Source organism: Montipora foliosa, unplaced genomic scaffold, assembly GCF_036669935.1.
Source record: "Montipora foliosa isolate CH-2021 unplaced genomic scaffold, ASM3666993v2 scaffold_401, whole genome shotgun sequence".
NCBI classification, from domain to species: domain Eukaryota; kingdom Metazoa; phylum Cnidaria; class Anthozoa; order Scleractinia; family Acroporidae; genus Montipora; species Montipora foliosa.
In genome coordinates this window covers 177,501-192,500 of record NW_027179703.1, presented here as the reverse complement: position 1 = coordinate 192,500, position 15,000 = coordinate 177,501, and the positions used below count along the sequence as shown (strand labels likewise).

General features: G+C 39.2%; 1 protein-coding gene and 1 pseudogene across 1 annotated transcript in view; both read left to right on the top strand.

Moving 5' to 3' along the window:
* Positions 1-336, top strand: part of LOC137987994 (uncharacterized) — a 1,455-nt pseudogene extending 1,119 nt beyond the window's left edge.
* Positions 337-8,294: 7,958 nt separating this feature from the next.
* LOC137987993 (MAM domain-containing glycosylphosphatidylinositol anchor protein 1-like) overlaps positions 8,295-15,000 on the top strand; it is a 7,111-nt gene continuing 405 nt past the window's right edge. Inside the window, exons 1-4 of the mRNA XM_068834061.1 lie at positions 8,295-8,340; positions 10,247-10,384; positions 11,151-11,205; positions 13,943-14,063. Coding sequence (XP_068690162.1) covers positions 8,295-8,340; positions 10,247-10,384; positions 11,151-11,205; positions 13,943-14,063 — 360 coding nt within the window. The remainder of the gene's footprint in view (positions 8,341-10,246; positions 10,385-11,150; positions 11,206-13,942; positions 14,064-15,000) is intronic.

Genomic DNA, 15,000 nt, shown 5'->3' with positions numbered 1-15,000 from the left:
TTATTCCAACCCCACAATTAGAGATCACATAAGGAGTTAAAAGGTATCTTGAACATACAATTTTAACTCCATTTTTGAGTTTATATTGAAGTAAGATTTGAACATGCCTGTTATCACTGTTATTACCAAACAACAGGTAAAGAACTGCCGAGAAAGTCCCTGAAGACAACAAGATCTATTGCAAGTGTCCGAATTCATGTGGAGAGGGCAATTGCGAGACTGAAAGACTTTCGAATCCTGCAAGGAAACCTCCCTATACCACTTGTACCTCTTGCTGACAGTATATTAACAGTTTGTGCTGCTTTTTGTAATCTTTTACCTCCACTGGCAAAATAGGAATTACCTATCTAAAGCATTCCTAGTTAACTAATTCATTGATCAAGACTTTATCTCCTATTGTTAATACAACCCAGCTGTTGGATGAAGACCATGTCTGTTGCCTCATTTGCTAATTCTCATGTTCAGATTAAAAAGGCTAAGAAAACAATAGGTACAACAAAATGTATCTATTGTATATTTACAACATAGGCCAGAAACTTGTTTTGTACTTATAAAGAACAGTAACTTTAATCTGTTGTTTACATTATGATTATAAAGCTGAAACACAAATTAGTCTCAACATCACTGAATTGACTGTAAGTAACGAATGTCAACTTTTTGTACAAATTTTCTCCAGTCTCAGGGGAAAATCCCATATACAAGTATAAGGGTGCTCATCGATCAGAGTCTTTCTGTGAGTGTAGCTCCAATTTACTTTCACATAGGGGAATGCCAAATTGTTCATGTCATATCATTTGGCTCGATACCCTTGAAGGTACTGCACGTACTCTGGGGTGGTCATATTTTTATTCTATCACCCTAAGCAGTACCAACATCCACAAATCTTCGCCCCTAACAGGTTTGACAGGCACCCTCTTCACTTTGAGATTCATGAGATTCCCCAAGGGGTCATCAGTTTCATCAATGTTAACAACCACCGTGTACGATCCTTGGTTAGTCTAAATGACCTTAGGTTGTTACTTCTGTTGTTCTTGTTTAAAAGCAGAAGAAGATTCTTGTCAATAAAAAGGAAAAAACAACTTCTCACTGACTATGCGTAACCTCTTTAAGAATTTTTCCACTCAGAAGTTCAGGCACCATGTGCTCCAGAAAAAAATTTCGTCAGCTTACCAACCATGCGCTCCCACAGTTCTTCATCGAACTGAACAGGCACTACCAAAATCCCCATCAGAGTATAAATGATAAGATTACAATGAGTTAATCGAGCAATTGCTAGCTGTCCTTGGATCTGATAGTTCCAAGATGTTTCTTTTTTAAGGTAATATTTACCATTGACTTTCTCAAGGTAGGAAGCTGCTGCAATATGAGGGGGGAGATTTCTCTTGCTAAAAATTTTTTTTACCTCTAAAAGTATTTTCACACAACATTTACAAACTTGTATTCTGTCTGGAGTAGCCCCTAAATATGGATGGTGCTCATCTATAAAGAGGCCACTTTCAATAACCTTCATACCCCCGTGCTTTGATTTATATTTCTTCACATACTCTTTCACAGCTGTAATTTCCTTATCATGGCCCCAAACAAGTTGCTGAGGAGTATTGTCATTACTAAGGGGACAGTAATTCATTAGTAACCTCACTGTATTTTTTGGATTAGTAGTCTCCTTTAAGTGGCATACTTTGTAAAAATTAGAGGCTGTGATTCTCCCTGCCCTCTGGGAAAACCAAAAGGATGTGTTGTTTTGGCTCAAGGTTTTCTGAAATATAACATCAGGTGCAAAATCATGCTGATCTAGAAATGTTACAAAGTCACCACATTGCTCATCAGTTGGATTTGCTACACTTGTTAGATTATTTTTGGCAATAAATATATTAGGTAACTCTTTTACAGAATAGACTTCTACATATTCTACAACTTCCTCGTGGTCAATATCTTCTGATAAAATCTGTTCCATAAGTTGCTGATCACTTACAGCCTGAGCCTCAGGTTTTGGGAGAAATTGTAAAGCTACACATGAAGGGGCAGTTTCCAGAAGAGCATCATAGAACTTGTTTGTTAAAGACTGAGTGGGACTACCAGAACAAGGATTGAAATCGAATGGTTTCATGTAATTCTTCTGTTCTTTCCCATACTCTGATTTTTGAATTTTAAGATGTTCCATAGGTACAGCATTCTCTTCAAGTCTCTTCTGTTTTATCCACACGCAAGGAACTGAGGTGCAGGTGTCTAGCTCATTTCTCCTGATGGTGGCTTCCAAATCAAACAAACCAGCAGCAACATGCCTGCAAGCACCATCAGCTCTGAAAAAAGGACTCAAATGACTGTTTGTTGTTGCTAATATTTTGGAGTCAGTTGCAATACAGAAAGAACACAAGCAAGGTAACATAATTTCCATTTCTGCTTCTCTTTCTAATCAAACACTCTTCGACCCTTGTCGAAAATATGGTTGTGCATGCCCACCAGTCTGATTTAACTTTGTTTCATCTTCATAGCTAGAATGCACTATAAATGCTTTGACACTTTATATTTCCACTTCCGTTACACTTTTTGTTTTTATTACACTTGCCAACTGGCCTTCACACGATCTTGCAAGTTATCTATATAGATTTAAAGGTGAAACGACAAAAAAGTTCAGTTGAATACTCACCCCCCTTTGCAAGCACACAAAGCTGAGTAAATGCTTCCACTAATTTCTAGTACAAGAAATCCCCAGTAGTGATCTCTTCCATCTTCTGTTTTGGACCTTTCGGTTGGTTTTACTTTGAACTGAAAATAACAATATCCAGCATCGTCAAGTATACTATGGTACTTCAGATCCTTCACGTGACCGTCCATGTATAAGCGAAAACCCTGAAGGCTTTTATACGACCGTAAACAAGCTTCATCATAGCCATCTTTACCAACCACACAATGGTAAATGATATCTTAAGAAACAACACAACACTTTTTAACCTTAAAAACATGTTTCGACAGAAACTTCTGCCATCTTCAGTTTAAATTACAAAGTACAGAGTTGAATATATAGTGTGAACCAAAATGCTAATTAGCTGTAAGGACACATGACAATGTAAAAGATTACAAAGAAAGTTTTAAATTAACATGATAAAGTTGATGATTAAGTGTAGGTTTCTCCCATTGAATATGAATGGCTTCTTTTATCTTAAGCTGGAAGGTGGTAGAAGCGTGATCTAGGATGCTAAAACAATCATTAGAGCACAAAGTGCGGCAATGCTCAGAATTCTGTAGATGTTTGAAGACGTGCGAGGTCCTATCACTGAAAGTGTGCTCACGTACGCGCGTGGAAAAATGCCGGGTAGTTTCGCCGACATAGCAAGCACTACAGCCCGCACACAAAAACTTGTAATACCACACCCGCACGGAGCCCACTAGGGACAGAAATGTACTTGACAGAGGCGCAATGTTCAGTTGGAATATGCGGTGTTAGCAAATTACACAGGTATTTGGCCAGGTTGTAGTTGTAAGTTCCAATAGATGACACAATGGGGCGGAATGGCGGGATGGAGTTGTGTCCACGTTCCTTGTGCATCTTTGGTAAGCCATAAATTCTTGCTGGCTGTGAACCTCTGGGATAAATGCTGTTATACACATCACTGTCAAGGTGACCGTTTTTCTTTAATTTTCGGAGAAGTCAAACAGAGAAGAGGCAGGTAGGTAACAACGACTTCTCTACAACTACAACCTGGCCAAATACCTGTGTAATTTGCTAACACCGCATATTCCAACTGAACATTGCGCCTCTGACACTTTTACCTTTGTCCAGGATATTTAAGGTTTATCTATGCATGGTAAATTCATGGTTTCTTTTGACATAGTGAGTCTTTTTACCAACATACCTCTTGAAGAATGTATTGACCTGGCGGTCAAGTACATTTCTGATGGCGATCCTGATATTAAGTTAAGCAACACCGAACTTAAGAGCCTTTTCCGTAGCTACCGCTCAGACCCACTTTTTATTTAAGGGTTCTTTGTACGACCAGATAGATGGTGTAGCAATGGGCTCCCCCCTCGCTCCTGTTCTTTCTAATTTATTTATGGGTCATCATGAAAAATTATGGTTAGAAAATTTCCAGGACTCTGAGCTATTGTTTTACCGACGTTATGTTGATGATACATTTTGTTTATTTCATTCGGAGAATCAAGCGCTATTATTTTTCAACTACATTAACTCCAGGCACCCTAACATCAGATTCACTATGGAAAAGGAAACAGATCATAAGATACCTTTCTTAGATGTTTTGATCAACAATGGCACTCATTTTCCTGTCACTAGTGTTTACCGTAAGAAAACCTTTACGGGCCTTTTGACTAATTACTTTAGTTTTACATCGCGTTCTTACAAACTGGGTCTCATTCGCACGCTTGTTGACAGAGCCTACAATATCAACAACACTTGGTTGGGTTTTCACGAGGACATCACGAAGCTTACCAAAATCCTTCAGAAGAATCTTTTTCCAGTCCATCTAGTTGAAAATATTATTAATCGCTATCTCACACGTACTCGCCATGGCTGTAATCCCCCGGCTTCCGTCTCTGACACTATACGTACCTTTTACTTTAAATTATCTTATATTGGTCCTTTTTCTTTTATCACGCAGAAAAAGGTTCGCCTTTTTGCTAAACGTTATTGTAATAATATTGATATTAAGTTAGTTTTCTCATCATTTAAAATCGGCAACATGTTCAGTGTGAAGGATCCTGTCCCTAGTGGGCTCCGTGCGGGTGTGGTATTACAAGTTTTTGTGTGCGGGCTGTAGTGCTTGCTATGTCGGCGAAACTACCCGGCATTTTTCCACGCGCGTACGTGAGCACACTTTCAGTGATAGGACCTCGCACGTCTTCAAACATCTACAGAATTCTGAGCATTGCCGCACTTTGTGCTCTAATGATTGTTTTAGCATCCTAGATCACGCTTCTACCACCTTCCAGCTTAAGATAAAAGAAGCCATTCATATTCAATGGGAGAAACCTACACTTAATCATCAACTTTATCATGTTAATTTAAAACTTTCTTTGTAATCTTTTACATTGTCATGTGTCCTTACAGCTAATTAGCATTTTGGTTCACACTATATATTCAACTCTGTACTTTGTAATTTAAACTGAAGATGGCAGAAGTTTCTGTCGAAACATGTTTTTAAGTTTAAAAAGTGTTGTGTTGTTTCTTAAGATATCATTATCCCTGCTACTATCCAGACCATAATGGCTAATGTCAGGAAACCTGAAGTCTGGAATGTTAGTGAAGTTATGGGTCCAAAACTGAAGCGAAAGTGGATGGGGAAGTAACTTCCCTCCGGGCAGGGTGGTCTTCGATTTGATCAAGTCGTCCTTGAGCTCTATTTCTTCATCAACTTTTGGCACCTTCATTTCGGCTGCATTTTTGCAAAGCTCCAGCAGTTCAGCCTTTTTCCTTTTCTTTCCATCCAAAGATATTTGAATGTCTCTCGCCTTTAGGAAGTTCTTCAGCTCTGGGATTTTCATACTTACGAACGAAGAACTTTCATCGTTCGCCATCTTGACGCGTTATTTCCCTGACCCTCGTCTTGATGCTCTAAAATAGTTACCAGACTTTTACACACAAACAATTCGAAACTAGCCTATTGATTCGCCGTACACGTGATGCAAAATCTCTCTATTAACAATATTTACAACAGCTATGTAATTTTCGAACCATTAAAGTTGTTGGTGTTCAATATCAATCCTTTGAAATCTTACTCGCATATAATATTAGTTTGTTTTTAATTCTTTAGTCACTTTTAATGCTCAATTGCAAGAAGTCAACAGTACTAAAGTTGCCGCCGAGAGCGCAAAATACATTCAATTAAAGAAGGACGAAGTTCACGACGTATTATAAACATGTAGGATCTTTGAGATCTACTACAGCGACGTCGACGAAAACGTCACTTCAAAGTGTAACTTTGCGCAATCCTAACTCTTTCGCGGTGTTGTCATCTCGTTCACTTCGAACAATGTAGGCGAATTATCCCAAAATTGAATTTATACGAGTAGTTCCAGAGTAAAAATATAGAATGAAAGATTCGCATTTGTACGCTCACGTTCTTGTCATTAACACCTCAAAGTTGTTGTTACGCAGAGTACCATTTTTTTTCCTTATTATTGTTTTGTGACGTCGTCGTGTCTCTAACTCTCTGTAACACTCTTTTTCTTAAATGGGAATCTTCAATGCTGAGGTGAACCAAGATTTTAAGAATTTACTTGTAAGAAGATACAGAGTCAGTTAAGAACCACGCCTTTATTTTGCCTAAAAGTTTTTTGAAAGAAATTTAAAAAGTGTTGGCGAACAAGACAATTAACTCAAATACTTGGGGACGTTTTTTTTAACATATTAACAATGTGATTTTCTTATTGCATGATACATTGAAGAACAACTCGGTTCGTAGTCGGTCGTAGTATAGTACCACAAAACTTTAAGAACATGTGAAGAACGTTCAGCTTCAGCGCCAAAATTAGACGTTCTTATACAAGAAGTAGAGTGTAGCTGGAAAAGTTAAGGTTTTAAAAATTGTTACGAGTTCGAATGTTTTGAGGAAAGGTAGTTTGCAAACTAAACTGAACGCAGGGTTGTCGGAACAACAACAAGAAGATTTATTCCAAAATGAACGTAGTTTCCACGAAGTAAAACTCTGAACAACACGTACTCAATAAACTTACACGGCCTCCGCCAACTTGAATAAACACAGCTCCTGTCACACTTGACTAGACACGGCTAACGCCAACTCTCTTCGCTTGTGAAAAACTAGTTAGAAAAACACTACGCTTGGACTCGTCTACTTATATACTCTGACAATAAACTTCTAGAACTTTCAAAAATAGTAATCACTCTAATTATAGAAAGATTACAAAACACACCGATTTAGAAACGCTTACGCACGAACCTAAAAATAAACAAACTCGTAACGACCGTAACTCTCGCGAAGCTTCTAGATAGTAACGCTAGTCACGCAATGCTATTTTTCGTAACAAAAATGCTTATATTTACAAAGATGAAAAGCATAAAATCATTTTCCTGCAACTTTTAATTCGCCTAAATAACCGTTTAAAGCAAATATAAATAAATCATAATTTAATTTAATGAGGTTTAACACATTACAGTCACATAATGGTAAACTTGAGGACCTCCCTCCAAGCATACATAAATAAATTAACGCACATAAAATAACACGAGCAAATAATTGAATGAATAAAAAACCCATCATTTCATAGAATTCATAAGAATATATATTCATTAAGAACCAAAATATCAGTCAAGATAAAACGAATTCATATGAACAATAAAAGATGAAACCTTGAAGAATTATGACAATAAAAAAAATAGTCGATTCTTATATGTAGGATCTCTTTAACTTAATATGTTTCTTTCGAAAACTGACCTGGGGCCGGTTACCCGAAGCCTGGTTAGGGCTAACCGTGCTTCGATCAACCCGTGCTCGGAGACTAGATTTTAACCTGATTTTTGCTGGTAATGTTTTCCTGGCATAATTTGGTGGCAGAAATGAAAAACGTTTTCCCACCTTATTAGGCAGGATAACTCGCCTTTCAAAAGTTTTATTTTCTCAACTGATTTTTTTTTCAGAACGGAACTAAAAATATTTTGGTCCTGCTGGCCCGTTTCTGGAAGACACCAGTATTTTTCTACAATTAAGAAAGCATACCTAAATTAAATTTGTATCCTCGATTGTTTGTACTTCATGATCAGTCCTACTTGGATCATTCAAAAGACTTCATCTGCAAGAGCTTAAAGTTGTTTGACTGAAACATCTTTAGCACTAATTGCATGGAAAGTGGGGTTAAAAATCCAAGGAGTACGAGGAGTACTTTACCTTTGATGCTGTTTATTTCCTTATGCAAATATACGTGCAACGAGGTAATCAGGATACAATGCACGAAGTTCGATTTTGGCGAAAAAAATAAATTACTGTCTAGTTCAAGTTGAATTTTGCTTGTTTGTTGTTTAAGCGCTGGAGCCACTTTCTATTTTTCTATAGTTCAAAAATCAGTGAATTTTTATCGTTTCTCAAGTATCCTCAAACGTTTTCTCCACATATCTTTTGTGCTGGTTTTGTGACAAACTCGGTGTACAATAACAGCTGAAAAGCTGTTTCTGCAAAACTCTTGTGCGTTCCATTTAACCATGAGAAGAAAGTTTAGTCACTTGTCATCCGGCTGGATGTGATTAGATGTACCCACGAATTGACAGAAACTGTGATATATAATCGGCGTAGCTTACTGTCAGGAATCACATATAGTCAAGCACTATGATCTTGTCTTTTCTTCTTGTTGTGAGCTTGGCTTTAGTAGCTGGTAAGTCTTTAGGTATTTACTAGTACTTTCGACCAAGCCAATTCCTCGGAAAATAATGGCTGTGTAATTATGCTCTAAAAGGCGACGGATATTTGAAAAAACTTTGTCTTTGTTGACGAGGAGAGCTGGGGGTGATTAGGTTGTATGAACACTGGATGCAGCGTTCAAATGCCGCCCTAAAGTCCGGGACAAGGCATGTTGAAAACTCTTTCTTGGCCCCCCTCTCAAACGTATTGAAACATGTTCAATCCAAGTTGAAGCCTTTTGGCCCATCTCCGGTCAACATTAGATGGAAGTAAGAAAACGACTTTAAGAGTACGAGTTTTCTGTACTGCGCATTACGTTTAAAGAACGAAATTTTGCGCGTGCTCAGATCGTACTCCAATCTGAAGGGAAGGTCGCTATTGTTGGGTATGCGCGTGCTCATTAATCAGTCGCTCACTGATGACCATTCTCGTCACCAGAGCCTCGGATCGACCCAAGGCTTTGGAAAACTCTATGTAGGAGGACATGCGCCCTAGGGTTCTCGTAGCCAAACATTGGCGATTTGAATCTTACGGCGCCTGCTCACTCCTCGTGCTAACATGAATGCGCCAATCACAGACGCTTTTGATTGTTCTTCACGAAAACCAATGAGAAGACACCTTTCTTCAGGGTTCCCCAGAGCTCTTCTCTCCCTCAGTCAAGAGAAGAGCTCTGGGGTCGAGATTGACTGATCACCCAAACATGTCCGTATCCATAGTAACAACCGCGGCTGCAGCCTGGGACTGAATACCATGTCTCTCGTCGAGCTTTGTTGAATCAAATGTTGATGGTGAGTTGAAGCCGGTTGCCCACCCTAGCAGACAACATGGTTCAGCATCGTTCAAAAAAGTCGAACGGGTGTTGAAGCAAATGTTGACTGAGCCATTTGCCCGGTTCTTATTAAGCACCAACTGGCACGGTGTCTTGTTGGTGGTCGCGAATTCACCTTTATCGTGATTTTTGAAAAAGCCATTGCAGTGCTAGCAGGATTCTCTTCCTAAACTGCGTTGACCGCGCTTATTATCATTTATTACTTTCTATCCACAACACCACAATCCAGAGTTAAAGGGTGACTAGCCATAAAGTCTTTTTTAAACCTCTTTTTCAGTCAACTTATTCGTTGAGTCTCCTCATAGTTTGTGGTGCTTTTCGGCGAGTTCTCAGGTTTCAATCACCTCGTGCGCACAGATGGTATAATCCGATTATAATTGCTATTCTTTTCCGTAAAGAGCACCAAAAATTAGTCACATGAATCAAAATTCCGGTAGATGTTCTCCGGCATCTTTAAACTGAGTTAAGAAATTCAATGAAAACGGTCAAAATACTTCAACGTTTAATTATTGATCGATAAACTAAGAGATGATTTCTGCTTGGTTTTTTTTAAATACCCACATCCATTACCTTTGACATAAAAGCTCGATTTTCATGTTTAAAACACTTATAACCCATATGAACAATTATATGTCAATATGTTGTATGTGAACGAGAAGTTTATTGGTTGTTAGAACTATGGCTTCTACTGATAAAGATCAAAATAATATTTGTTATCAGTTAATATAGGGGTGAGGCTAAATCGCGTGGGTGGGTGGGTCGTGGATGGTGGGTCCTGGGTCGTGTTTGTTTGAAGATAAAAATAAGATATGTATTAGCTCCTTCGGTGCTCGGTCCAAATTTGCAATTGTTCTAAGAGTTAGGGTTAGGGTTTAGGGTTAGGGTTAGGGTTAAAACGTGTATACAAAAATATGTATACAGGACGTGTATATATGGAGGATCTCGGACCCACGACTCACTACTCACCCACCCACGACCCACCCACCCACGCCGATTAGACACTGTCTTAATATAGCTATCATAAAGACTTTCTTCATTTTTCTTTCCTGAGGCCTTGAATGTAATTTTGATGACAAGGAACTCTGCGGGCGTGTTTCCCAGAGTAAAGATGACGATTTTGATTGGTTATTGAGGAAAGGAACTACGCCATCTTCCGGCACCGGACCAATAGCCGATGTCAGCGGAAATGGTATGTTGGACAGATCAAAGCGACTGATTAATAAGCTTTCAATTTTACTAAGTATTGAATTAACAAAACCTTAGCATTGATTACGGTACCTCCTGGCAAGTGGAAAAGGCGATTGTTAGGCCAGTTTCAAATGTCGCGCTACTGCCGAGTCGAATTAAATTGACGTTTGCACGAGAAGAGCGCGACGTTTGAAAATCGGTCAGTGGGGCAACTTGAAGTTAGTTCGAAACGGCAATCGAATTTTGACAGTCTGTCGTGCTACACGGCACTGGCGCTGTATAGTTTCAACTGAACAGCATGCGCTACTACCGTGCCGAATTGAATCCATAAATTATGAAAATGCTTCTGCTAGCTGACCGGCTGGATAAAAGTTATGTTTTGTCTTTTCATTATTTTGCATTTGGCGCGACTAAAGGAATTTCGACTTTTCAAACCACTCTCGTCAGTTCTATTGTCGAGCCACTGGCAGGTCAAATTCAGTTAAGTTCGACACGGCAGAAGAGCGACGTTCGAAGCAGGCCTTAGGCGTCTCAAATTCATTTTTAATACCAAAACCCATTTCTTTTATGTGATTAGCTAAATGGCGCAGGGAGTGTCAGATATAATTTGCCAATGACAGAGAAATAACTTGTTTTTAAACCTAAAAAAAATTGGGGATAATTAGGGACATCGCACGCTCAACAAAAAACTATACAAGCATTTGCAATAGACAGTAAAATGTTAACGCACTAACGATTCCTTTCCCTGTTAACGTTGTCCCGTGTAGGCAAATATGCATACATCGAGGCGTCAAGTCCTCGGAGGCGAGGCGATAATGCCCGGTTGGTATTCAAACCTGGTTTGATATGCCGAGCAACATGCATTTCATTCAGATACCACATGCTTGGTAGAAGTGTGGGGAAGCTCAAAGTTTGGGTAGATGGAATAGTACGATTTGAAAAAAGCGGTAATCAGGGAAGAGAGTGGATAAAGGCAGATCTGAAAATTGAAAAGCCCATGGATGCCGTAAGTTAATGCGTAGGCGTAGACGATTTATGTTATCAGCTGTAGCCTATTAGCGACTGTTAATTAACTGATTTGTTTGGGACAGATTGCAAGTTTTCTCTTCGAGGAAAGCTGGTTCCTAAGAGGTCTCATGGGTATAATGCTCTAGTAGATAATTTTCGATGGCAGGCTGTAAGATTATAGAAGCACTTGATCTCCCCAATGTAAAAGTTTGACAAAGGTAAACCAACATAGGCCAGCATTAGTGCAAGTTTAATTTAAAAAACGATACGATACGATAACTTAATTAAGAGAGGGAGACGAAATTAACATTTTACGTACAATTTTCTATAACTTACGGCCCTCTAGCTATGCCAAAGAGGACAGACCACAACACCGGGAATTCCATGCCTTAGGCTATTTGCGAATAGTGTGTGGGTTCTTTTACGTCCTACAGGATTATGAACATTGACAGGAGCCCATCTGGAGCGTGCAACTTCCATACAGCGTCTGTAAAACGGCGTTTTCACAAGTAGGTTTATTTTTAGACTACCCTTTCCCGCGCATTAGGTCAAAAAACAAAGGCACTTCCGGTTCGGTGACCCTATGACGTCAGCTTAATTTCTTGTGATTGGTCATCGGGCTCCTGTGGGAGTCTCATTCGCGGGAAATTCAATCTAAAAATAAATCTCTCTGTGAAAACGCCGTTACACGAACACAGTAGAGATGTAGGCTCCGGGTCACGGGTTCCTGACATTGAAGGGTTGTGAGACGCGGCCTACTGTTTATCGTCCTTATCCGAGAAGAGTAAAGAGTCTAACCATTTGCAGATGTCATTACAAAGGCAGCACTTTCTCTTCAGTCATTTAAAGACCCTGAGTGTTGGTCTGGCCGGAGTTCCAAACTTGTTCGTCTTTCTTATGCGTATTTTGAATTCGATGGTGACTGAAGTCGCTTGTACTTTCATGAATTGATGTTTGTACTACACAAATAGCCATACTTTGAGGGAAACCCCTACTCCAGCCGAAAAAATAACTTTAAAACGAAAGAGATTATGTTTTTTTGATCGACATTGGTTTGAAATTTTTTCCAAAAAAGAAAATTTGGTTTTATCAAACGATTTGATAAAGGTCGAATTACCAGCGTTAGCCCTGCGTCAGAGCGAATTGAAGAATTGTGGGTGTTGTTGGTTTTTATGAGGGTGCGGAGGAGCTTTGCCATTGGTGGAAATATGGTAAGATGAATATGGGATGAGATCCATGAGGATAGAGTGTACTTAGTCGAAAGATGAATTTTTGTTCGAGATTTTTGCGGCTTTCTATGTTCCCGTGGTGTAATGATAGGTCGCAAATTGTCATGTTGCGGTGGGAGTGATAAGGAAGATTAAAATGGCGCGCAACTGGTTTTGACGCAACTGTGTCGTTTTCTTCTACATCTCGTAGATGTTCGCGAAAGCGGTCCGCCAATCTTCTCCCAATTTCTCCTACGTAGATCTTCGTACATAGTCTGCAGGTTATGCAGAGATGCGTGTAAAATGGTCAGTGATTTTGAAGGATCGATTCAGTTCTGGGATCTTATCTATTTTAGATATAAAAGGACAAGTTTTGCAACGTGCGCGCATTCATTTGAAACTTCCCGGTTGGTTGCCAGACTTTAATGCGCTCCTAATTGGAAAATTACCTATGTTTTTGTCGCGTTTGAATGAAATAAGTGGTGGTATAGGAAATTTATGTTTAGTTTCGGGATCATTGTGGAGAATTTTGAAGTTTTTTTAGTTTTTTGAAATTTTGGGAGAGCATTCAAGTCTGGCAACCAACCGGGAACTTTCAAATGTACACGCACACGATGCAAAACTTGTCCTTTTATATCTAACATGATTAAGATCTCAGGACCGAATCGATCCGTCATGATCAAAATCACTGACCATTTTACATGCATCTCCGCAAACGTCATCTATTGCATAACCTGCAACCTATGTAAAAAATCTACATAGGCGAAACAAGGAAAAGATTGGCGGACCGCTTTCTCGAACACTTACGGGATGTAGAAAAACGAAACAACGTCAAAACCAGTTGAGCGTCCTTTTTGTCTTCCTAATCACTCCCACCACAACATGACAATTTGCGGCCTATCATTACACCACGGGAACACAGAAAGCCCTCAAAAATCTCGAACAAAAATTCATCTTTCAACTAAGTACACTCTATCCTCATGGAATTCACAAATTCATGTTACCATATTTCCATCAATGGCAAAGCTCATCAGCTCCACGCCCTCATCAAAACCAACAACACCCACAATTCTTCCATTCGCTCTGACGAAGGGCTAACGCTTGAAGCGTTAGCTTTCCAAATCTTTCACGGTGGTAATGTGACCTTTATCAACTCCCTTGATAAAGCAAAATTTTCTTGTTTCACTTTCCTACCGACGCGGCACCACAATTTTTTTAGAAACTAGAAATTTGTTTTCCAAAAAAGTGTTCCAAAAACGTTGAATTTCTTCACATTGAGAAAAACAGTATGAGAAAATAATCTTTATTTCTCGGGCATAAATGCTTATATTTTTAATTGACAGAATACGCTGTTCATATTCGAAGGCATCGTCGGTAAGAATTGGCAATCAGACATTGCCATTGATGACGTCAAAATACGGAGCTGTGGAGGGGCTGGTGAAGAAACAGAAGAAGGAGGCTGCGGTTGGTGTCTTTTTGTTACAGTTCGTTATAAATAAGCGAAAAAGCACGAATTTGTTATCGGTTATTGATGAATCTGAACAACACAAGGCATGTTAAAGGGCTTGTGTTACGAAATTTAGCCAAATTCAGAGACTGAAGGCTGCAATCAGTGACAAATTCATTTGGGACTTTGACACCCCTCCACCCCCCTCCCCTCCATTCAATATTGGGCTGAAATGTGACATTTTCCACACAGCACAACTCCTAACTGAACTAGCTTCCACAGAACATTGAATTGGGGGAAAGGGCGGTGGGAGGCCATTACCCGGAGCCTCCATCTTCCATTTTAACCCTTTGAGTCAACGCTGTCCCGTATCTTTTTATTTTTAGAAGCACCTCCCAGTGGGGTTTTGTGGGTGTTTTCACAATTTTCAATCATAAGAGACCTATGGTCAGCCATTGATTACGTTAGATGCAGCACACCCGAAACACGAAGGTATTTCAAGATATAGCAGTTTTAAAAATTTAAAAGACACTGTTTAGGGTTGACTCAAGGGTACAATACATATGGAAGCTCCGGGTAATGGACTTTTGGGCCTAGAAATAAGGTAAAGTGAAGAATTCTGTTCAAGATGGATGTCAAAGTGTCCCCACTAATCAATGATTGTAGCAACGGAATCAAGCAAAACGTAAATATAATTACTTAAGACATTGAAGGAAGGCTTGAAGATAACAGCAAATGCAAAAGAAGGCAGGGATGGGCAAAAAAGGAAGAAGATTAATGTTACGAAAAATAGCATTGCGTGACTAGCGTTACTGTCTAGAAGCTTCGCGAGAGTTCGTAGTTTGTTTAATTTTAGGTTTGTACGTAAGCGTTTCTAAATCGGTGTGTTTTGTAATCTTTCTATAATTAGATTGATTACTATTTTAGAAAGTTCTAGAAGTTTATTGTCAGAGT